The following is a 25,996-nucleotide window of genomic DNA, read 5'->3' as shown; positions in this document are numbered from 1 at the left end:
GCAGTTTTAAGGCAATGAATAATAAGACCCTTGTTCTTTGAAAAAAATGTGGATGGTGCCATCTACCAAGAAATTATCCAACAGTTCATACCTTACTGCAAGAGGATGAGTGTGACTGATGGTTGCAACAGACAGCGTCACTTGCCGTACAGCTTGCTCTACTATGGAGATGCTACAAAATTATTTCGGTGGAAGAATCATTTCTATAAAACTGTGGCCACCAAGAATCCCCGACCCAACTAGTCCAGACTTCTTTCTGTGAGGTTATTTAAAAGAAATTGTTTATAGGAGCAATCCACACACCCTGCAGGAATTGAAGACAAACACTACCAATGTCATCCATGTAACAAACAGAGTACAGCTATAAGAGTAACCAGGAACATGGTTCAAACATGTTGACAAGCACATAGAAGTGGATGGCCATCATTTTAACTCCTTCTGTAAATTATTATATTAGTTTTTGCCAGTAAATTATTATTTATAGACTAAACTAAATGATGTGGGCTCTTTTAAGTTGAACACCTGTAGCCTGCATCTGGATTTGTGTGAATAAAGATTTGAATTTATGTGTTAAGTAAAAAAAATATTAATGAGATTTTATTAACAAATAGCCGATTTACTAATTTACTAACTGGCTTTTCACTAACGACTTCTCAGTAGATAAATAATAAATCTGATATAAATATCATTAAAAAATTAATTAAACATATGCCTAATGCTCCGTGGTTAATTAAAATAATCAATAGATAAAAGAAAGAAAGTAATGTGGTTTGGGAGGTATAATAGTTTGCTTATGACTTTTGTTGTTTGTTTGGTTCCTAACTAAATTAATTTTCACAAAACAGCAATCAATTATGAAACAATCTGTATCAATCAAGCCAAAGAGAGTGGATGCAAGAAAATTTTATCAAAACTAATTATATATGGCAGAAAAAAGCAAAATTAATTGAAATTCAAGTGGGATCCTTAAAAAATAACATTTTCAGAAAAAAATTTTTTTTTAATTATGTTATAAATATTATGAAATTTAAAATGGTTATAAAAAAATAACAAAAATCATCACTCATTTTCTGGATAACTAGAAATACATGTACTTTCTTAAGATATTCTGAAAATTATGATTTAGTTCCTTTCCTTGATGGTATGGCAAAATGTTGTTTATCTTCTAGTGGTACTCATATTACAGCGATTCAGAAACCTGAACTTATTACACGGTCAAATATAGCAGTAAAAAAAAAATACATGTTGTATTGTTCATTTAACTCTTTCAGCATCAAGTTTACAGACATAAAATTTAAGTATAATGTGCAAAACCAGATCGATGTTTGGTTTTACAAATGTGTGAAAAATAAGGAAAATAAAAGGCAAAAAAATATGTTATGCTCATACTTTTTTTTTATATTAGCTATTATTAAAAACAAACATTCTTCCCGCAAAGGTAAGTTATACTGTATATCTCAACCATACCATGTAAATCCCAGAACAAGTTGTATATAATCACTTTATATGAATACTTGAAATTTTTGGAAGTAATATATTTCAAAACATCAAAATTTTAGCAGAAATACACATTTATAAAGTATTATGAAAAAGTAAACAAGAAATAAATTAATTAAAAAATAAAAACCTTTTTGGGTAATTTTTTTATGCTTATGAAAGCATTCTTCCAGTTATTAGTAAGCTTGCCATCAATTTTATTACTTATTAATTTTTATAAAAATATACCATTTAGCCATGCTGATCTAGGCTAAGATATAATTAAATACAATCTATTAGAAATAATAATGAAAATATACAAATAATTAAAAAATAAACTTCTATATATATATATATACAAAGCACATAAAAATTAATGTGAAGAGATAATTTAAAGTAAATTTAAATTGAATTATTACTCTTTAGAGAAGTAGTTTGAAATTTGAAAACACAAAAGACATGTTATAAATATGGAATGAAAATTGATTTCACGTTAATTTTCTTTTCTTTTTTAATTCTCAGTGTGAAACTGGGTACATGTAAATCAACAAAAAAAAAGTTAATTATATTCTTTAGTATTCATAAAACATTTAATTTCATTCTTTACTAGAGAATACTACCACAAAAAATCATATGGTTTTGGTGTTCCTCTTCTTTCAAACTAAATATAATTATTATATTCCTTAACAGTTCATATATTCTATAAAAATTAAAATACTCTTTCAAGAATTATACTGACATAATTTAACAAAAATTGATTACAAATGTCATTATTAACATTATCTAACTGAATAGGTTCATTTCATATTAAAAGTGTAATTAATACAAATGTGTAAAAAAAAATGCTACAAAATATGGAATTTCTGAGAAATACACATATGTATAAATTTCCTGGTTAATAAAACAGAAGAGAACTAAAATCGATTTTAAAATAAAGAAAGAAACCACACCTTGATTAAACAACAAAAAAAGATTCAAGGCAAATTGTTTTTAATAGTTTTTTATTTTCATAATTTTATAAGAATTGAATAAATTCCTCTTGGTGCATACTTTCAGGGACTAAACTTAAAAATGATTCTATAAGAACAGTGGAAAAGGCAAATCCAGTTAACCAAATTTGACCACTATGTTATAAAAATGTCAGAGAAACAAGATAAAGGAATCATTTAGGTTCAGAAACTACGATAATTCCAATATATGTAATCATCAAAAGACTTTCCTGTTTAGTGTAAGAGAAAACAAAATACATAACAAACGCACATTGGAGAGAGTTATGTGACGAACCATTACACTCTTCGTTCTTTCTTAATTTAGTGATCTCTTTCATGTGAACCATTAATAATATATGTATAGTTATAGAAGAACATTTTAAACTAAAAGCATTTTTACATTACGCTTAGCATCACTGAATTGTATCAAATGATAAATAAGCAAATTTTCATCATTATATACTGAAATTTTTGTTCTATTTTACAGAAAAATCTTTTGGAAATCCAGTTGTTATACAAGCAATAAAAGACAAATCTATTAAATAAAAAATGATACATAACACTATTTAATGGTTTACATATATAACAGCAATAAATTTACAGTAAAATATTAATGAAATTACATCATACATGCATTGTAATATTATTTATATATAGAGTGGGCCATATTGATGGGACACATTTATATTTTGAATACTGCGAACAATAAAGTCATGCATGTTTTTCATATAGCTTAACAGGAAGTGTAAGGATAGGAGTTACTGATACACGTTTCTTTCATTGTTTCATTGTGACAAGGAATCATCATGATGTGGACTGCCATTGAAATTTATACGTTGTGGAGGCATTCTTCAGTAGTGAAAGCTCCATCGTCACAGCACAACAATGTTCCAAACAACATTGTTGTGCAGAAATGGACAGCACCATCCCGAAAGGTCATAGTGCATGCTGTTCGCAACTTTTGTGAGACCACAAACACAAACAAAAAAAGTCCCCTGGGAGACTTCGATCATCACGTAGTGCAATAAACATTGTGTGTATCCAATGCCATGGACCAAAGAAGTTATTGCACAGTGCCAAGGTGTAGTGAGTCATGCCTGTGTGATAGGTCCCTATTTTTTTTGAGAACAAACACAATGACACTGTCACAGTAACCACTGAGCAGTACAACACAATGTTACAAACATTTTTCGTTCCCAAAATGAGACAGCTTGGCCTAAGCGACAAGTGGATACAGCAGGATGATGCTATCAGTCATCCTGCAGTAGTGTCAATGACAACCCTTCGACATCACTTCCCGGGAAACCTCCATCTCTGGATTCGGTGATATCCATTGGCCATCCAGATCTAACTCCACCAAACTATTTCCTGTAGGGTTATCTAAAGGAGAAGGTATACCACAAAGCCCACCACCATCAATGAACTGAAGGGTAGCATCCGAAGGAAGATAGCAGCCATCCCTGCCGAAACCCTGTGCCAAACTATGTTGAACATGATTGTTGCGCCAAAGAATGTTCTCGTCAAGGTGGTGCCCATCTAAGGGATGTAATCTTCAAACACTAAACACAGTGCAAAACTCCCGTCCTTTGGTGATGTGTTCCACATAGTTGGTAATAAATGTTGTGTTCAACATGCTCCACAAATGCATTTTAAATGTGTCCGATCAATATAGTCCACCTATATATATATATATATATATATATAACTATATTTTATATACATATTATTTTTATATATACACACACACATACATGCACATGCACACACACACAATATTTTTAATATTTTAAATGAAGTTCTGAAAGGAAGTTTAATACAATTAATATAAGAACAAACTGAGACAGCTAAATATGAAAATAGAAACAAAAGCAGATAAAAGAAGTGTAAATTTTCAAATACTGAAGGAAATGGCAGTGTCACGCACTACCAAAATGGTGTGAACTCAAATTTCTCAGAGCAGATGCTGATTTGAGGGATCTGTATCTAAGCAAATCACACCTTGTAAATACTGCATTTTTTCTAGCAACTACACTATTCTGTCAATAATGGGCACTGCATGATTGAAAGATTGTTGAAGCTGTACAACAAAAAATTTCAATGTAATAACAATTATGCTTATGACAGAATAAAAAAGTAGGGTAATGATAAAGTACTAGGAAAACAAAAGAAGAGAGATAAGAGACCGTTGTATTTATGCAAATGTTAATATTTGTAGTTTAAAAAAAAGGAAATTACAGCATAATCTGGGCCAGTAGAAACTTTTTTAGGCTTCTAGTAGCAGTATCAAATATAATAAGCAGTATTATATTTTGTATTATCTTCTTATTATTTTGTATTATCTTCTGAACACAAATTAAATAATACAGATCACACTGATACTGAAATTAAAAATCACTGTGTTGAGAGGCAAAATTCTTCTTAACAACATTAAAGACAAAGAAGGCAAATTTAGAAAAGCAAAAAATAATTGTACTATAGAAGTTGAAAGATAAAGGAAAACAAGGAATAAGAAAATGGTGATAAGAAAATAAAAAGAAGGAAATGAAAGACTTAAAAATCAAAACTCTGAAGTTTCAATTTAAAAATAAGATAAAGGTAGCAAGAAAGATGTAGGGGAGAAGAAAACTGATGAAAAAGTGGACAAGGATAGAAAAAAAGAAAAGTCTCCGAGATATTTAAAAGAAAGAGAATTGATATGATAAAAATCATCAGAATTATGAATGAAGTTGATGGAAACAATGAAAAAATAGTATAAACAATGAGTATAAAAGTAGTAGATGAAGTAATTTGAGAACTTCTGAATCCAAATGGAATCATGTGAAAGAAAACGGTACACAAGGAAAAATAATTGATAATTTGAAAATAAAATTTCCATAGCTTGGACAGAAGTTGAAGAGGCATCCTCATTCAGGTTCAAACAATATGGACATCTAAAGACAGTGGAGAAGAAAAGAAGGTCAATGTGATAAAAGAAGCAAAATGGAAAGAAAACAGCTGGTTGAAAAAACTGAGAAGTGTGTGAACAAAATAGAAAGACTTTATCATGTTAATGAGAGAGGTGGTAAAAAACAATGAAGTCTTTTCATCATCGAATGAAAGATATTCATGATGAAAAGTTTCATGGAAAAAACAGACTAGCCAAACAACTGGATGCACACTTCTAGTTGCTGATAATGATTACAAACATAAAAATTCACATTGCCATTTGTAAAAAAAAAACAACAAAAAAACAGCCTTTTTAAATGCAATATGATAAGTTACCAAATGTGGTTAGGAATTGAATCAATACACTCGTGCGCATGCACACACACACACACACACACACACACACACACACACACACACACACACACACATACACACAAATGCACCCACACATTTCATAGCTAGTCTCTTATATGTCATCTAAAGCAAAAATCTGATACTTACAAGAATGGAAATGTAAAAAATTCTCTTTTACAATAAGATCAAATAGCTTTTTTTATTACAATAGCTAGTTAACTGTAGCTAGTAGGTTAATTTATCTCTAAATGTTTAATATACAAAAAATATGATACAATCAAACATCATATTTATGGAGAAATAAAGCGCTATGCTAAATGGTTAATGAAAATAAATGCAGCTTTTAACATAATGGTTTACAAAGCAAACTAGGTCTCACTTGATCTGAAAGCTTATTTCAGGAAAATTATTTGCATTATATATGCAATTGGGTTCAATGATTAGCTAGTGAAATCACTGGCAGCATACAAAAAACTGTTTGATATAAAACAAACAATTCGGTGAAACAACCTTACTTAAGAACAATAGAGAAACAGGATCAGAAAAATCATGAAAACAATTTCATGTTGCCCTCATATAGCAGAAAAGTAAAAAAAATATTTTTTTAAAGATCACACTTTCACATTACTGTGTGTACATGATTTTTCAATTATGAGGGCATTAAACAGTTATCTCTACCCTTAAATTTTGTTCATTGAAGGAAAATCTCTGAAAGGAGATATCTACTTAAATTTCTTTAAGGTTCATATTAGCTGCATATTTCTTGTAATATATTCTTATCATATCCTTGTGAGAGGCATACTTTAGATTGTGATATTTCAGTAGTTACAATGTTTTAAAGTTAAATTTATCCTTTCAGTTTGGATTGGCTAAAACAACAAATATTAGTATTTACACTTTAATTTTAAATACACTGTTAGAAATACTAATTTTATAGCGTTCTGAAAGCATTATTTATTTGCTCATTTTTCCCTTCTGTGTGTATATATATATATATATATATCTAATCATATCATATAATATTTTTTCAGCCACCCCCGCAAAGAATAGAATTTAAAGAACATTCTTACATTTACTTTTTTTTTGTTAATCATAGCAATGATAAACAGCCTTCAAGTTTTAATTTAATGTACATTTTTTTAAAAACGTTTTTGTGGACATTTTTATTTAAAAATTATCAAATTGAAGAACTAATACACCCAACTTTAAAATAGTAGATATCGACAGAAGTTTCTTTAATGTGTTCATTCCAACTACATAGCAGAATTTTGTACTTATTTATTCTCTAGTAACGACAGTGATGACAAACCAACTGATTACAGTTAAATTTTTATGATAAGAAATTAACTTTGCAGAATATGTCAAGCCTAAATGGGATTCAAATCCGGAACCTTCTGTATGAAAAACATTACCATTATACTCTAGACCTAACTTCTAGAAATACTATAACAAACTAACAGAATAATGGGAAAAATAAATTTGACAAGTAAATTTCCTTCATGTATAAAAAATCTATAGTTAAAAAAGTTCTCTAAGTACTTAGCCTTAAAGCTAGTTTTAAATTCAAATTTCAATAAATTTTAAAACACTTCCAGCTTTCTATAAGAAAAGTATTCTGAACTATGTTTATAAAGTAATAAATTTGTAATATTATTTGGTGGCAATAACAACATGTTTTACAAAAACTTTAGAGTAACAGAAATAATGAAATACATAAAATATATATGGAAATATAGAGAATTTAAAGATGGAAACAAAGTAAAAAAATTAGGTATATTTTCCCATTTAATGATCTATGAAAAATGCATAAAAATGGCCACTTTTAATTTTTTTTTGTTTTACTAAAGAAAACCTACAAAACTCTTTTTTTTAAATGGTAATCGAATTTATTTTTCAAAAAACAGCCACTTCATCACCAATATCTTGGTTACAATTAACAAAATTTTATTTTATTTTAATTTAAAATAAGTTAAATGTTGTGAATTGTAATATTAAATGAATTTACAGCAAGTTTGTATTTTTTATGTAAAAAAGATACTAACTCCTGCAGTATTAAATTGTTTCATTGTAAATCAGATTTTTAAAACTGAATATGACAAAAAAAATGTCTTAAATTCTGGATTTTAATCACAACAAACCAGGTTAAGTAAACTACATGAATATAGTGAGAAATAATAAAGCAGTATGAATAAATATGAAAAAGTGTCAATCCTAACTCAACCCTTTACTAAATGGTAAAAAAACATACTCATAATTGAGAGAGCATTAATCATAATAATAAGCGGATTTCAAAGAAAATAATAAAATACCCTATATCTATAAAACAATTTAAACAATTATATTTGATGCAGTCTGTAAGTTTTTTAAACTGAAATTTTTTCAAGTGATTATTTAAATAACAATAAAATCTAGGACAATTTACAATTTATCGGAAAAAAATTCCATTCTTAAGACCGGTAATGTATTTTATTATAGATTGATAATGAGAACTAATAATTTATTTTCTATATTAAATAATAATAATAATGTCAAAATAACAATAGCTAAACCACTGGTATTAGCATTGGACTTACATCTTATCTTCTTCCAAAAAGTAGTCATCATCGTACTCTATCATTTTTAACAATCTTTAGCTTACAGTGTACTACCCATATGTCAACGTCAAATAATGTTATTATCAGTAGAATAACATAATATAACCTTACAAACTTAATTGAATTTACACAGCTTCATTGATATCTTTAACCGAAACCTTCTATGAGATATAACGATTGCCAATTGTCTAATTTAAACAAAATTGCAAATGTAAAAATAAAAGAAGTTTTCCTTGAGATTATTTACTAAAAAGTATTATAATAAATATAATGATGAAACAAAACAAACTGACAATTAAAACTGAGATAATATTAAAATAAGTTTCTAAAATGAAAAGTATGTTCCCAACAATAATAACAGGTGCTTACTACTAAGTCAAAAAAACTATATTTTTTTCATTTTTTTAATACGTAAAAATTTTTGCTTTCGTTATTCATCATTCTAACAACAAGGAGATATTTCTAATCGTACATAATTTACGAAAAGGAATCTTGATTGGAAAAATAAAATCTGTAACCATATTTTCGTTTTACAGCACTCAACGACTTGATCCAAAATACTACGTTTCGTTTCTACCACTGATCTCTATATAACAGAATAGAGGATACTTAGTCGTAAAATACAACTAAGTGTTCTTTATTGAAGTATACCCTAGCGCTCCAGAATGAGTGGCTGAGAACTAAATAAATTCATTGTACGCTTCAGGGACTATAATCTTGATGGTACAGTGGATGTTTATTTTACTAGCTTTCTTTTCTTTCTTTTTCCTGTTTAGCCTCCGGTAACTATTATTTTATTAGCTACTTGTGTTAATCTTACATCTTTCTGCATATGCGCCGTTTCATTTTATTTAGTTTTAGTCACTCATTTAGTGGCGCTAGTGTATGCTTCAAATTTTACCAATTCCAATACTTAGGATAATTATATAGAGATCAGTGAGTTCTGCTAACAGATAGCGCGAAGTGGGATAATAAGGGAAAGTGAAGATTCAAAAAGTGTTTGAATTTTGCTAATTAAAAGCAAAAATGGCCCTACTTGCAAAGAGAAAGTAAAATTTTGATTTTAATTGACCTTAATCTATTATGGCAGTATTAAGAAACCCTAAATACTTCAACAAACACTCATTTTTTTATTTATTACCCCTATAACTAGCTTCATCGTAATATATTCCTTTATTACTAACTAAAAGCGTTACAGCAACTGGAATAGTATATTACTATTAAAATATATTAAATTTTAATAAATGAAAATGGTAAAATAAGAAAAGTCTACTGTAATAATTCCAAACTTTATCACTACCCACCATCACAAAAAATGTTAACTTTTTTAATAATACTACATTACTAAATAGATACGTTTCTTTTTACTAAAAGACAAAGTAGAAAGAAAGCCTTCTGAAACTTAAATTTCTCATCAAAACTAATTTTGTTATAACTTTCTTTTTGTTTATGACAACAAGGTTCTCAAGATTCTAATGGAACCTTTAATAATTACCCTTTTGCAAGAAAAAAAATAATAATCATTTTCTCTTTGCACATTTTCATTAATAAATGATGATGCTATTGCAATTTGAAAATAATCTTATAGAACGCCATGATCTACTCAAAAGGTTCAAAAAATGTGGTTATACAGGTGGTTGAAATCCTTGCAATTCTAGAAGAAAAAATATTTAGACCTGCTAATTGAAACTGAGTTAATAGTTCATTCATCACAAAACTAAAGCTGTCTAGAAAGTTAACATTAAAATCATCGCACGTTGAATTTATTATGAATATTAAAAAGAGTTTCCACTAGCTTATTTAGAAACAGAAGGAGATTTATAAGTTACCATTAACATTAGTAGGACAATGAATTGCTCAACATTCAAAATTAATTCTTTTGCAGACATATGGTAACTTTCAACTTTGTTAAAAAGGTAATCTTTAACAGAAATTGAGATGTCCCAGAATCATTTCCATAACATACTTGATTCATTATATTCATATTCATGATTTTTTTTCTACTTACGTACTATTTCTGTTTAGCCTCCAGAATCACCATAAGGTATTACTTCAGAGGATGAATGAGGATGATATGTATAAATGTAAATGAAGTGTAGTGTTGTATAGTCTCAGGTCAACCATTCCTCGGATGTGTGGTTAATTGAAACCCAACCATCACTGGTATCCACTTTCTACATACCTGGAAGTATGATTCCACAATATCTTTTCAGGACTATAATTCAATATCCTGTTGAAGAAGAAACTAAACAATAGTCCTGCAAAGGTCTTTTGAAACCATATTTCCAGATATTTTGAAAGTATCATAAATATTTTTATGTTTTATAAAAAATATACTGCCAGAAAATATTTATTTTAAATAAGTTTATTAATCTAAAGCTAGCATTAGTATTATATTTCTATTTCCGCTGATTTTAAAGCAGCAAATCAGAGAAGTTCAACTAACAATTAATTGTATATTTGAGATATAAAAAAGTACTTTTGAAAGATTATAACATAAGATGTATTAAATAGATCTTTTCAGAAATGGTAGGTTTACTATTCTGCAAGTAATAGAAAGGAATTGCTCCAGCATTTGGAAAGATCAAGGGGAAGTGCAGGAAAATTTAAAGTAAACAATTCAGAAAGTGAGGTACATGATGAAAGCTCATCTTTTATTGATGATACCGACAATGATCCATATAAACAGGCCACACTTTTTCCAAGACTTTTATAGCAAAAGTAAAAAGATTTGATTTATTGTCAGATAATAATAATGAAATTTCTGATACAGAAAATCAGAGGCATATTCCAACGATTCGACGTAGAGGTAGACTGCATGGGCTTATGCCTACTATTAGTACTGATTCACAAGAGGGGAAAACGAGGATGAAAGTAAGTGGATAAAAGTAGCAACCCTGGGCATTTACATACATTTTAATTGAATGATATACCTGGTATAAAGCACTGTCCACCTAGCAACTCCCCTGTTTTAGATTATTTTAAGATTTTTTTTACTACTTCATTACTTAAAATGTTTGCGAAGTATACAAACAAATATGCTGACCAAGTAATGTTCAAAATTAGGGCTGAACGATAGCCAGCGAATGTAGAAACTTGTCACAGTTGCTGAGATTCAGCCTTTTATTTGTGTGCTGATGAACATGGATCTGAATAAAAGACCAACTGTAGCCAGTTATTGGTGGACAACTGACAGTCAGTATTGTGCATGGTACAGTAAAATCTTCAGCTGAAGTCGTTTTCAAGACATATTATGATATTTCCATTCAGTTTATGGTACCTTCTGAACCCAAAGGTACCAAATTCTTGTACTAGGGTTCAACCTGTCATAGATGATATGAACCAAGTATTGAAACACCACTAACACCTGGGAAATTCCTTTCTATTGATGAAAGTATAATACCAACTAACTTGCAGAACCTTGTCATGCAATATTTACCTAAAAAGCACTGTAGATTTGGTGTGAAGTTAAGTTGTGGGTGCTTTGCGATGCGGTTTCACACTACTACTCAATTTTTTTGTCTACAAAAGTGCCAAGCACTCTGTTGCACAAGAAGTGAAAGAAAAAGGACTTGGCTTCAATGTAGTCATAAAAATGTTAGAAATAGCTGGTTATCTATAAAGGGTACAACATATTTGTGGGTAATTTTTTCACTTCAATTAGACTAGCCAAAGCTTTGTACACCAAATTTATATTTTTGACAAGTACAATTAGACAAAACAGAAATGGCATCCCTCCAGATTTGAAAGTAAATTACTCATTTTGTCCGAGAAAATACAAAATAAAAAATTTGTTGATGTTATGGTACAAAGGAAAACACAAAAGAACCTAGTATTTTTGTTGTGAACTGATGCTAAGGCTGGGAAAGAACAAAAATAAAAAAAAGGAAATAAATTATACATTACTAGTACACCTAAAATAGTATGCAGTTATAATGCCTGTATGGGAGAGGTGAACTGTAATGAACAAATGTTACACCAACACATTAATGACCATAAAAGTGTTAAATTCTGGAAGAAGATAACTTTTAATCTGCTCATGAGAATGTTATTAAATATATATATTGTACAAAGAAAATACCGCAAATCCTATGTCTAGACTTGAATTTACAGTTACATTATTTAATGTATTAGCCTCTGAATGATTTGATTTAAAGAAAAATGAAACTCTGGTAATGATGTTGAAGAGCAAGAAGGTGGTTTTGCCCACTTTAGCAGTTTTTTGAAAAACTACCCAATAAAAGAGAAAAGAATTGCAGTTCAGCCACCACCAGAATGGGTGAAAAGAGAAAAAATCCACTTTTAAATACTAAAGCAAGAAAAACTAAGAGCAAGGAAGGTCTACATACAAAGTGTTATCCATAACACAAATGCTAGCTTACTGTTCCTCAAATGCTTATGTACCATATAGTTATTTTAGATAATATTTAGGTGGCAAGGTAACATTGGTGGCAAGGTCTGTAGCCCTATATGTGGTGCATATAGGGCTACAGACGTTTGGAGGCAGGTGCTACGCATAAAGGTGGCTTTGCACAAACTTGCAAGTCTCCAAAAAAGAACACTTGCAATTGGTATTGCCTGCGCATACAGGATGGTATTGATTGAAGCAATGTTCGCGATTGCGGTGATTCCACCATTAGAACTAGTGACTGAGAAGATAGTAGAAATATTGGTTTGTAGTCTAAAGAGCCAGGACCCACCTGGTTGGTCTAGTGGTGAACGCGTCTTCCCAAATCAGCTGATTTGGAAAGCCGAGAGTTCCAGCGTTCAAGTCCTAGTAAAGCCAGTTATTTTTACACGGATTGGAATACTAGATCGTGGATACCGGTGTTCTTTGGTGGTTGGGTTTCAATTAACCACACATCTCAGGAATAGTCGAACTGAGAATGTACAAGACTACACTTCATTTACACTCATACATATCATCCTCATTCATGCTCTGAAGTATTATCTAAACGGTAGTTACTGGAGGCTAAACAGGAAAAGAGAGAGTCTAAAGAGCCAGACGAAGAGGTACTTGCTAGAACGGTGGCAGCAGTGGTGGTCAACAGTGTAAGCTGATGGATGGACAAGTTGACTTATCCTGCAATTGAAACCATAGCTTGGGAGGAGGTATGGTGATCTGTCATTTGAATTATCACAGTTCCTGTCCAGCCATGGCTGTTATAACAGTTACCTATATGAAAGAAAGAGGAGGAAGTCACCTGCATGCATTTATTGGAGTGAATGTGATACAGTGGAACACACTATCTTCCAATGTATCAGGTGGAGCGATACTAGAACTAGCATCCACAACATAACTGGGCAGGTGTCACAGAACAATATAATTGAAGCAATACTTCATAGCCAGCGAAACTGGGATATGATAAACAATATGATTACCAACATAATGAAGAAGAAGGCTTCAGAGGAGGTCGAGGATGGCTAGAATCAAGATTGAAGACCATTAGGAGACCAAGATTGTCCAATAAACAATACATTGTTTGGTAGGAAGGAAATAGTGGTGGGCCGAGTGGACAGCCCCATTCAGGAGGAGTGGAATACTCCGGCGTCCACTGTGATGATTGAACAGGGACATCCAGGCAGGATGGGTAATAAAAGACCATAGTCCCGGTTGGGAAACCTTGGGGTTCTGTAACTAGAGGCCAGACATATAAAGACCTAGTCTTGGCTGTTTGGGTGGTGTTGCCAGGAACATCATAGCCACGCCTGGCATGGCTGCCTGTGGAGTTTGAGGTAACTGGCACTCCCTCAAGGCTGAATAATGCAGAAATGCAGGTCCAGCCTTGGGTGAATGGGTAAAAAAAGTGTTCTGTACTCTTTAAGAGATTTTCTGTAAAATAGAACTGTTATGATTCATTATAAGATTTTTGAAATGTTTTAAAAATGATGTGTTTGTTAGTAATCTGCTTTATAATGAGGGGGTTCCTCCTTTTTCATGTACATTATTAATAATAATTGCATAGAATATTTTGTGTGCATATAATATCCTAGCAACTGTCACTAAGATGGCATGTCCAAACAATAATAATAATCAATACCCCCTTACCAGTAGCTGATTTTGTTTATTATTGTTTATGAAATATGAATAAAAGATAATAATTCAGTTACAGTGTGAATACAGTGGTATACTAGTCTTGTAAAGTGTACTATTATTTATTTTGTAACTATTTATCTTGAAACAAATTGATCCAAGTCTTTATCCAAGTCTGTATGTTTTTAATTACATGTTCTTTTTTTGTTGAATATATAGGCAGGTGTATTATAAAAAAAAATAAATAAATATTATTTTTTCTGTAATTTTTTTCTTTAGTTGAATGTTACTGTAGTGGTTAATATATACTACTACTTATTACTACTACTTCTACTACTATACTATAGTCTACGCAACACCAGCATTTAACATAGTTGTAAGTTTTTGTTATTAATAACACTTACTTATATTTGTAATGTATATATTTTAATAATAATTTTTATTGACCATGAATAAAAATAAAGTAATATTAACCTACTGATGTTAGCTATTGTACTTATGTACAAAATATATTTAATTTGCATGACTAATTAACTGGTATACTCAACTTGCTGGCTTCTCATTCAACTAACTCTGGATCCATCCCTAAGCAAAATTTGGTATTATTTTTATCTTTTAATTTTATAATTTATATCTATTAAAGTGATTGGATATTTAAATAATTTTATCTATTACTTTATTGCATAAGTAAAAGAGACATGAAATATAATATGCGGATGAATGTTTTGAAAACCAAAGAAGAATATGTATATTTATATTATTTTTATCTTTAAGTTGGAAAAATGTATTATTAAATGTAGCATTAACTCTACTTTAATTACCACCAATACAATGTTTAGCACCCCTACAACCAGTTTTAATTTTCTTATAGATTGCTTAAGTTAGTACTTAAGATTGGGACTTAGTGGTTATATGATATGGAATATTTGTAATTTGGGATAAGTAAAATAAGGATTCAAAACTAGAACCTATCACTTTTTTTTGTTTCAGTTGAATGCGCTACCACTCTGTATATGGAGTCACTACCACTCAGTTTTGTATATGGAGTCTGCATTACTATACTAGATTTTTAGATTTCAGTTAGTTTAGTGTTATTTACTATAGATGGAGAACCAATTAAATTTTCTGAAATTTATTTTATTCTAACAGTGTTAATTAAGTATTAGATATTTCAGTGAACTATACAAGATACCTTAATATAACTGATGTCATCAGCCAAAATATATTAATTCTTTTTTTTTTTTTTAATATTTTAGTGGTTTAATTTTTATTTTACAATCATGGTGAGAATTCTAATCATAATGTTTTGTGAATACTGATTGTTTATTTATTATTATTAATATTTTTTTATTAATTCTTTTGTTTATGAACTCTTTTTAATATTTTTTTCTATTTACTTTAGTTTTTTTTTTTTAATTTACATTTTTTAACCCTTCTGTATATATTGATTTAATTGTTCATAAGGCAAAATGTGCATTTAGTTTTATTTTTTTATTTTGTTCATAAATGATGATTATGATGTTAGTTTTAAAAGAGTGTAAAAATAAATGTAATCCAGTTTGTCAAAAATTAGTAGTTTTGTTTAAATAATAATTACACTAGAGTAGGTGTTAATGACACATGTGCACATGCATGTGTGTGTGTGTGTGTGTGTGTGTGTGTGTGTGTGTGTGTGTGTGTGTGTGTGTGTGTGTGTGTGTGTGTGTGTGGGGGGGTGTGTGTCAAAGATGGCAAGGTCTGTCATGAATGGCAAGGGATGGTTTGTGTCAGGTATAGAGACTGACACATAGACAGAGACAGAGTCAGACACAGACATATGAGATCTGTTAATAAAGTAATGAGACTGGTTCAGAAAAACCTTTTATTTACAATCCAGTTTAACATGGACTCTAACATCTTCGAAATAATTCCCTTGTGAAGCCACGCAATGCTTCAAACAGTTTTCTCACTCTTCATAGCAGTGTTGGAACTCAGAAACCAAAATATCCTTCAGATGGTCGATTACATTTTTTTAAAAAGTTTCTACTGTTTCAAAATAGTATCCTTTGAGGTGTTTTTTTAAAGCCAGGAACAGGAAAAAGTCACAGGGACTCAAATCAGGTGATTAGGGTGGTTGAGGAACTACAGGAATGTTTTTCTTTGCCAAAAACTCATTAAAAGAGCAGTGTGACAAGGTGCATTGTCATGATGCAGCGTTCAGTTATCTTTGATGGTTGGTCTCATCTCTTTTCTGCAGTCTTTCAAGAATTTATTGGTAAACATATTGATTTACAGTCTGTCCTGTAGGCAAAAACTCCTTTTGGACAATGCCATTACTATTGAAGAAACAAATTAGCATGGTTTTGATTTGCTCATTTTTGCTTTTATGGGTTGTGATGAGTTTAAAGTGTGCTACTCCTTGCTCTAGCCTTTTGTTCTGGGTCATACTCAAATACTCGTATCTAAGATTCATCACCAGTAATATCTTTTAGAAAATCAGAATCAGTCACAATTCATTCTAGAAGATCGTGGCACACTTCCACCCTGTTGTTTTTCTGTTCAACAGTGAGGGTTTTTGGGACCAATTTTACATAAACTTTTTTCATGTCCAATTCGTTTGTCAATATTTGATGCACTGTGGTAAGTTTGTGATTCGCTCAACATTGTCATCACTTTTTGACGTTAACAGTCTTCCAGAGCATGGATTGTCCGCAACTGTTTCCCAGGCATCTGAAAATGCTTTAAATCACCTAAAAACTTGGGCTCATGACAGAGCGTCATCTTCATACACCCTTTTTAATTTTGAAAACGTTTTAGTAGCATTCTTTCAGAGTTTAACAGAAAACTTGATTGTACAACATTACTCATAATTAGTATCACTCATTTCTGTAACGCACAACAAAAACTCCATTTTACAAAAATTTTGTTTACATCTCACGTAGCAACAATAGACTAAAAATATTAATACCTAATATAAATCAGCTGTTCATATAACCATATGTTTACTAGTAACTTTACAGTGTTGCCACTTTGGCTGTCAAAAAAAAAACTAGTCTCATTAATTATAAACCTTGTATATTAATTGTAAAAATACATACATTTAAAATAATATATATATATATATATATATATATATACATATTTTTTTCTTTTTTTTAATTATAATTTTTTTTAGGGGAGAACTAAGTAAGCTGGTTAATTAAATACACAATGGAAGTTCAATACTGGATTGTGATGTTTGTTTATTGTTTTAAGGTAAATAATATTCCTTATTTTATATTTATAGGATGTGAGATATTTATTTTTAATATGCTTAATCAAATTTGTATTGTGAACTCTTATTAAAAATACTGTAAAATTTAAAAATAGATAATAATTTAAATAGATAATTTAATTCTGATAATAATACTAATGAAATATGTTATTGCAATTACTATTTTCAGGAATTTGGAATTGTACTTGGTGATAACAAAATGCTGCCTCACAGATTTCATGTTGGTTACTACAATTGTTGCAGTACAGTTACAGAAGTTACAGAATTGGTAGAGTCAGTGACTATACAAATTAATAAAAAAAAATTAAATGTTTCTAACAAAACATTAATGGAAAATAATCATTCTGATAAACGACTAAGAAATTCTCATAATATAATTAACATCATATCAAATGAAATAAAAAACTTTTCTGAAGCAGATCATAAATTAATACCCATTAATTCTACTGATAATGTACAAGAAAATTTAAACTTTTTATTAAACACTCAAAGAATTAAATATTTAAATTATTCTCTTGCTTACAAAAATAAGGGCTTAAAGAACATAGTTAATAAAAATGTTAAAACATATGAGAAATTTTATATAAAAAATCTTGAAGGAAATGCTGTGTGTGATATTACTAAAGGGAATTATTTAAATATGTAAGTAAATCTGATAATTTTTGTCTTTACAGTATTTTTGTTTGTAAGTGGCATCATCTCTATATTCACTGTGATATTTAAGATCGATAGCATGCAGTCCATTTCACTTTCCTCTGTAAAATACATACATAGCGTAGTCACTTATTTAAAATAAATTTAAAAAAAAATTCGATTCAGTTTTATTTTAATTTAATTATTCTGCAGGAATTTTTATTAACTGTGGCTTTGGTAATTGTATTTATAAAAACTTTAAACCCTTCTCTCATTTCCATTTTTAGAGACATTGACTGCTTTGGTCATGAGCTGTTAATAAATTCAAATAGTAAGCAGGCAGATTTACCCTGTACTGAATAGTAAACAATTTATTAAATGTGGCTTAGCTTAGTGGGATATTATCTTACTTAAGATAGTATTTAATACTTATCATACTTAAGGTAATATGCTAATCTGGACATTATAAATGCTACTTCTCTGTTGTGTTCTGGGTAGTATGAAATCATCAGGTTTTAAAGTATATGGTTACTTATCTTGCAAACCAAATTCATTATTTTTATCTCTTCATTCTAAGAAAGAAATAATACTTATGCTGAATTTTGATTTATTATTTTTAACCATTATTATCATTATTAACCATTATTTTTATCAATAGTCAAGTAAATAAACACAGTGACACTACTGTTACCTTTGTGAAAATGTATTTATAAATGCTAGTGTAAATGAAATGATTATTTAAAAATATTGCATCAATAAATTCAAGTTAGTATTTCTAAATTAGTAAGTACAATATTCAAATGAAAGTTTTTTGGTCAATTGCATTTTTATAATAAAAAATCGTTGACAAGTGCCTTGTTGCCTTTATCACAGAGCCTCATGTACTCATTTATCAAATACTCATAATGTTAAAGGTAATATTTTGAAACACTTTGTTTCAACAGCATTATCATTTTAAAATGTTAAAAAAATAAAAGATTTTTTCAAGGTATTTTGTGTAACTTTTACTATTTTTTATTTATTTATTTACTTTGAAAACTTTTGTTACGCACATTTTATATGGTACTCTGTAGAATTAAGTTCTTCGAGGAATTCTCTCACTACTATTCATTGTCAAAAAATATTTCCAGTAAATATATTTTGTACTATTTACAGAAAGTAATATAATATTGAAAAAAAAACAGCTATGTGGGTGAGGGGTGATACTGTTATCCGTAATATTACCCTGAGGTTCTAAGAGAGAAATAATTCTATTGTTGAGTCTGTGAAAAATGCAATCAACAACGTATAAATTATATAAATTACAATAACTCTGATTGTGTAGGTCAATCCATTTGAAGTGTCCCAAAAAACATCAGCTGGTTGCTTGACTAATTCAAAAAAACTTTAAATTTACCCACTTGTTTCCTATACGTTTCAGGACCTTAAAAATATCTTTTATTTAAGCAGTTTACCTGTGACGGCCATTTTTGTTACGGGTGCGCACACATAATTTTGTAAGGGTTTATGGAAAAAATTATAACTAAAAAACTATTGGTTCTGGAAGGATATGAAACAAAAAGCAATTTATTCATATTTCCTCAAGGTTAAAGATTGGTCCAGTGGTTTATTTACCTATCTCTCTTCTTTCTATCAGAAAATTACCAATAAAATTGAACACAAAAAACTGTGAAATTTAACTTTTAATTTAAATTTAAGTTTTTGGTAATTTTTTTCAAGAGGCAGGGATGGCATACACACTTTGAATTATTTTTTTATATGTAGATATATGTTAGTAGTTTTACCATAAATAATATTAATGTAATTAATATACTTACCCCTAAATTTTTATGAATCTTTGAAAACTAATTTTTTTTTTTAAATTCAAATTTTGGCTTTAAATAACTCTGATGGAGCTGGCGATAAAAATTTCAGATTTGCACAATTTACAATGTTTTTGTAGATGTTTATAGAAAATAAAAATGTTTCTTGTGTACTGTACTAATAAAAAAGTTATAACTTCTCAAAAATCATGAAAAACCTGTTAGAAGTGATACCATTTTGACTCGCTAAGAAAATATGAATAAATTGCTTTTTGTTTCAATTTTGCTTTTGTTTCAAAAGCAATAAATTGCTTTTTGTTATTCTCAAATATTTTCATTAAGATCTATAATATCCATATGTAAATTCACTCAATACGAGAGCTGGAAGCTTAAATATAAATTAAATTAATTTATTTATTAGTTATATTTAATATCCAGTTTACGAAACAAATTATCCTAATATGAAACTAACCTTCCTTGACACAATAACAAAAGAGAAGTTAGCTTCAAAATCAATAAATCGCTAAGGAGGAAATATAGGATTCAAAATTCTTCTAATTTTGACCTTTATTGTTTACCATTTGATTTGACACACGTGTTTTGCCTATATGTATGTTTAATTGTAATTACAAGGCCGAAAAAAATCATGTTTACGATTCTAAATGAAAGCAAGCCCTCATTATTTTTATCCTTCAAAAGAATAAATAATGAAAAAAATATAAAAGTAAAGTAATTGAATAATGAAAAGTATAAATAATGAGGATTTTAAACCTTCATTATTTATACTTTTGTTATTTTCTGTTGTGTTTTATTTATTATTATTATTAGAGTAGTGAATCCATAGTATTTTCAGTATCGATTTATTTGTATCGAGAATAGTTGTTTTAAGATCTGCTACGATATTGAATGAATGAATTACGATAGTAAAATTTATTAATTTATTTTGCAATTATTATTACTGGTGTTATTTATATTATTTATTTGGATATTTTAAAAAAATTACTTGTTTAAACAAACAAATTGAATCGAAGTGATTGTTTAATTAGCTAATGAAACACGTTAATATTCCATTTTTCATTTCATTTAATAATAATAATAATTAATATTAATAATTTTTGCAAGTTTAAATTGAATGATTTGTTCAAAAATAATTATGAACAATTTGTTATGGAAATAAACTTTAATGAAATCAATGTTGATAAAGTGTCAATTTAAAACGATGAAATTTAAATCATAAATCAAATTCATGAAATTGCTGTTTTTGAAAAGCCCGCCAAAACCTGCTTGACATGATAGTGTATTCCATTGCACGACGATTCGGCTCGGTTCGGCTCAGGCGGAACGGGACAATTTTCATGCGTGCTGCCGGCGTTCGTTGATTTATAAGACGTCAAAAAAATAGTTTTAAGGTCCTGAAACACGTAGGAAACAAGTGGGTAAGTTCCAATTTTTTTTTTAATTGGTCAGTTGGATCCATACAGAAAGAGTTTATTGAATGAGAAAATTTACAACCATTCTGATGGCTAACTTTGACACTAAAGTGTCTAAATTAGTAGTTTGTGTCTAAATCAGTAACTTGAAGTGGTTGCAATTTTTCATACTTTTGAGAATTTCATAAAGTTTTATAAAAGGTTTCAAGGTTCATCTACATTTAAAGAGTACCTTTATAACTATTAATTTTAAATGATCTGATCTTTTCATATGTATTTTTTATGCTGTCAAAGATGAGTTATAAAAATATAAGTATGAAAATGTATACAATTGTCTCTTTAAAACTTTTTTTAAAAATCTTGTTGATATGATTTTCTAACATTTTAAAGTAGAATGAAATAAACTATTTGAATAGAAACAATTATAGAAGAAATAGTTTGCAGCAGCTATAACAAAAATAAAGGGCACTTTAAAGTAATATGTCACTTTGAGTAAGTAATGTATTTATTGCAGTACTCTGTAAATTGTAGTTAAACTCACATATTGCATCTTGATAAGTGAAGACCATACTGATAAGTGTTTACATCTAAAAATAACAGTTCTATTTTCAAGGCATACGCTTAATGAAAATAGGCAACATATTCTTTTCTTACTTTCCTTCTGTAATTCTGACTAAATTTTACTGTTTGTTTTTATGAACCACTTTGTATATTTTTATTTCATAGTTTTTCTGCTTATTACATAATTGTATAAATATTCATACACAAACTAGTTGTGTACTACAAGTGAAGCAAAAAGCATTGCGCAAATATTACGGTTTGATTGATTTGTATTGATTCTGATTCTATAAAATCATAAATAATTGTGAAGACTGCCATATTGGTTAATTGCGTAGTATTACTGATGATCTCTTATTCAATTCTTATTAAGGCTATGAATTTTTGTGAAGAGATAGGACTATGCATCAAGAACTCTCTGTTGGCAAAAGTAATGTACTTTAAAGAAAATAGATTTCTTAGTTCTTAATGAACAAGTGTAATTTTAAATTAAATTGATTTTATTTGCTGTTAAGAAGAAATGACTTAAAATTTTTGAATGATGTTATTTTTACTTATATATTTGTTTTTTAACATACCAAGGTATGATATGTTTGGGATAGTGTAATGTACAACAGTTTTAAGAATTTTAGCAAAAGAGGTCCCTCTAATTAGGGGTATTAATAGCATGTACTATACATGCTTTAAATGCTATGCAGGCTTTTTTCCTACTGGAAAAAATTTGAATACATCAATGTTAATTCTTTATGGTAGACATGTTCTATTTTTCAGAGGTTGTAGTGTTAAGAAGTGGATTTTAAGCCTCCTTAACAGTACCTTGTTCTGGATTTCAAATTAAACATCAAAGTCATATTTTACTCTAATAACATGTAACAAGCAACTGGTGCTTTAAAAGTCAGTTTTAAAAAATAATTACATCAGTAATAATAAGAGCCATTTAAATTTATTTTAATAACAAAGGCTATTGTAGATTATTGGTGGGGAATTCTACACTCTTCCTAAAATAAAGAAAGATCATTTGCATTAAAATAATAAAACTTTGTATGAAAATTTTGTTTGAATATTTTTAAAATTAATTTTTATAATTGCAGATGTGGCCAGTGTGTCTCCATACCTGAAAAGGAAAATATCCATATAGATAAATGTGGTGTCTGTGAGGGTAAAAATTCGTGTAGAATATGTTCTGATATACCTGGTACATTTTTTGATAACTGTGGGCAATGTTTAAAGCCTACAAGTGAGCACTGGAATAGTAAGTTTTGATTACTATTATTATTCTACACTTTTTTCTTTTATTTTTATCTTAAAATTTCTAAAATGTATGGAAATGTGCTTCTAGAACCTTGTTGAACTATTGTACAACTTCTTCAACTGTGATGTTGTAGGTGGTTCTGTTGTTAGTCACGCCCAACTTGAACTTGTAAGGCAATTCTTCTAATACTTTGTTGATTAGTATGCAGATTAATTTTTATCTGTTTAACATTCAAGCTTAGCATTTTTAAATTTCTAGTTCAAATATGTTGAGTTCCAGATTTTATATGCTATAAATAAAAATGTAATTTTGTAATTAATTTCTTTATATGTGTATCTTTGGTTTTTACAAAGTGATTTGTAAAAAATGATTCCACGTTAAATGCAGTGCTTCTATGTATTGTTTATGTCTTTGGTGATTGTGTGAAGGAAACTTGTTAGTCAAAATATACAGTTATATGAGTCACTCTAGTATAGCATCAAATAATGTGCCAAAAGGTTAAAGCTTATGCTTAGGAATATGGAACAGAAATCTTATTTTTATTTTAATTGTGAGAAAATCTTTGCAAACAAGATCCATAGATATAATTTATACTTTGAAAATGTTAATATTAAAAAAAGTAACAATAAATTTTTATATTATAGAATCTCATCACTTTAAAATCAAAACATACAATTTTTAAATACAATTTTAAATAAATAAAAAATCAGGAAAACTAAAAATCTATAATTGCCTGTAGGATAAGTAGTAACTTACTCTATAAAGTGCTACATATGTAGTACTAGTACATACAAAGCACTAGTATGATTTGTTAATTAATATACTAAAGGTTTTACCCAAGCTAAGGAAGAAAGCAAATTATTAAATTTTTTTTATTCTACTAATTTGAGTTTAACTAATAAATTCAGTTCCAAAAGCTAAAATTGTGAAATGTAATTTTAATAACCCAAATTTTTCCTTTGTGTTCATAATTATGTTGAATTTCTTACATTATAAATTATGTATTTTGTGTTGGATTAGTGTTTACTTTGTTAATGATTAAATTAATTAGCATGATTTAAGATTAATCCCCATATTGTTGCTTTTTTGTATAGTAATTTATTTTTTACAATAATTCTATAAGAAGTTATATCCTAAAATAATATTAGAGTGGTATTGAAATAATTAAATTGTTTTTTTTTTTTTAATATGAAAAACTATAAGATTTATGATAAAGGAGAATTTAAGGATGTGTAAATTTTGTTTATATGATCCCAACATAAATCCCTTTTTTTTTTGTTATGATGAAAATATTTTTTTCTCTACTATTTTTATCCATTATTTTTTTTAACCCAAATCAGTTAAATTAACTCATCATAAGCTACCGCCCTATCTCTTTGACAAGCATTTTTATGTAAAGTGATGGGGAGATTAGTGAACCGCAGGCTCACATGGTACACAGAGAGACATGGCCGTCTTTGTCTAGAACAATACGGTTTCCGCCAAGGTCATTCTTCCATTGATTTAGTTTCACTGAAAACAGCTATTCAAAATGCTTTCCTACTCCACCAGCGTCTCGTCTCGTCACTATCTTCTTTGGTATCAGAAAGGCGTTTGACATGGGCTGGTGACATGGTATTCTATACACCCTCAATCAATGGGGAGTGAAGGGCAACATGCTTGCTTTTATCAGAGGTTTCTTAAATGACCGAACTTTCTATTTTCGTGTTGGAGATTCTCTATCAGGTAGCGTCATTTTAGAGAATGGAATACCTCAAGGAAGTGTTTTAAGTGCCATCTTATTTTCTATAGGAGTCAACAGTATTACTAAATGTGGGCAGCCACCAGATTCATGTTCATTATTTGTTGATGATTTTGCTATATATTTTATGTCCCATTCAACAGCCACAGCAGAGAGACTACTGCATAACACTATATCTCACCTGAAGCTTGGTCCAGGGTTATCGGCTTCACCTTTTCACCTGTAAAAAATTTTTTTCAGCTGCGGGACCCTTCCATTCCAGAAGTTTTTCTCAATGGAGAGCTTATTGCTATTATCCCTGATGTCTAGTTTTTAGGTTTAATTTTTGAGAGGCGCCTTACTTGAGTCAAACACATCAAAGAATTAAAAACAAAATGTTCCAAACTTTTAGATATGCTGCGAATCCTTAGCAACACAATCGGTCATGTATGATACGTTTTTATTAGTCCATAGTTCATTCCTGTTTAGATTATGGTTGTTTTACCTACTCTTCAGCACATCATACCGTGCTTAAAATGCTGAATGCTGTACATCATGATTTCCTTCGGCTTGCCACAGGTACATTTAGATCAAGCCCTCTAGCAAACTTGTTTGTTGATTGCGGTGAGCCGTCACTTTCGGATAGAGGGATCAGCTTTTAGCATCTTATTTTGCCTGTCTCAAAGGATAGCCAAATTACTAAGGATAGCCAAATTTGACTCAGTCCTTGGGAATCCTAATTTACCCATCCACGTTGTACTGCACCTGTAGGTGTTCGTACCCGACGTCTACTGCACCTTATAAATGTTGACACACTTTCTGTTTTTCCAATGTATCCGTGCTCATATCTTCCATGGGGAATGAACCTTATAAAATGTATAAGGTTTTATGTTTGACCTTACGATATACAATAAAGAATCAACATGACTGACTGACTTCCAGCAAATGTTTCACTACATTCTTTCCAAGATAA

General features: G+C 29.4%; 1 protein-coding gene across 4 annotated transcripts in view; it reads right to left on the bottom strand.

Moving 5' to 3' along the window:
* PICK1 (protein interacting with PRKCA 1) overlaps nt 1-8,496 on the bottom strand; it is a 78,565-nt gene extending 70,069 nt beyond the window's left edge. For 2 of the 4 annotated variants that reach the window (XM_075369960.1, XM_075369963.1), the window contains exon 1: nt 8,321-8,496. In XM_075369960.1, the coding sequence (XP_075226075.1) occupies nt 8,321-8,364 (44 nt within the window). In that variant the 5' untranslated portion in view covers nt 8,365-8,496. The remainder of the gene's footprint in view (nt 1-8,320) is intronic. The other 2 variants (XM_075369959.1, XM_075369961.1) reach the window with 1 other exon arrangement.
* Nucleotides 8,497-25,996: the final 17,500 nt, after the last annotated feature.

The sequence above is a fragment of the Lycorma delicatula genome, chromosome 6 (genome assembly GCF_047948215.1).
Source record: "Lycorma delicatula isolate Av1 chromosome 6, ASM4794821v1, whole genome shotgun sequence".
NCBI lineage: Eukaryota > Metazoa > Arthropoda > Insecta > Hemiptera > Fulgoridae > Lycorma > Lycorma delicatula.
Note: the sequence above shows the minus strand (reverse complement) of the source record. Positions and strands in the feature narration are given on the sequence as shown.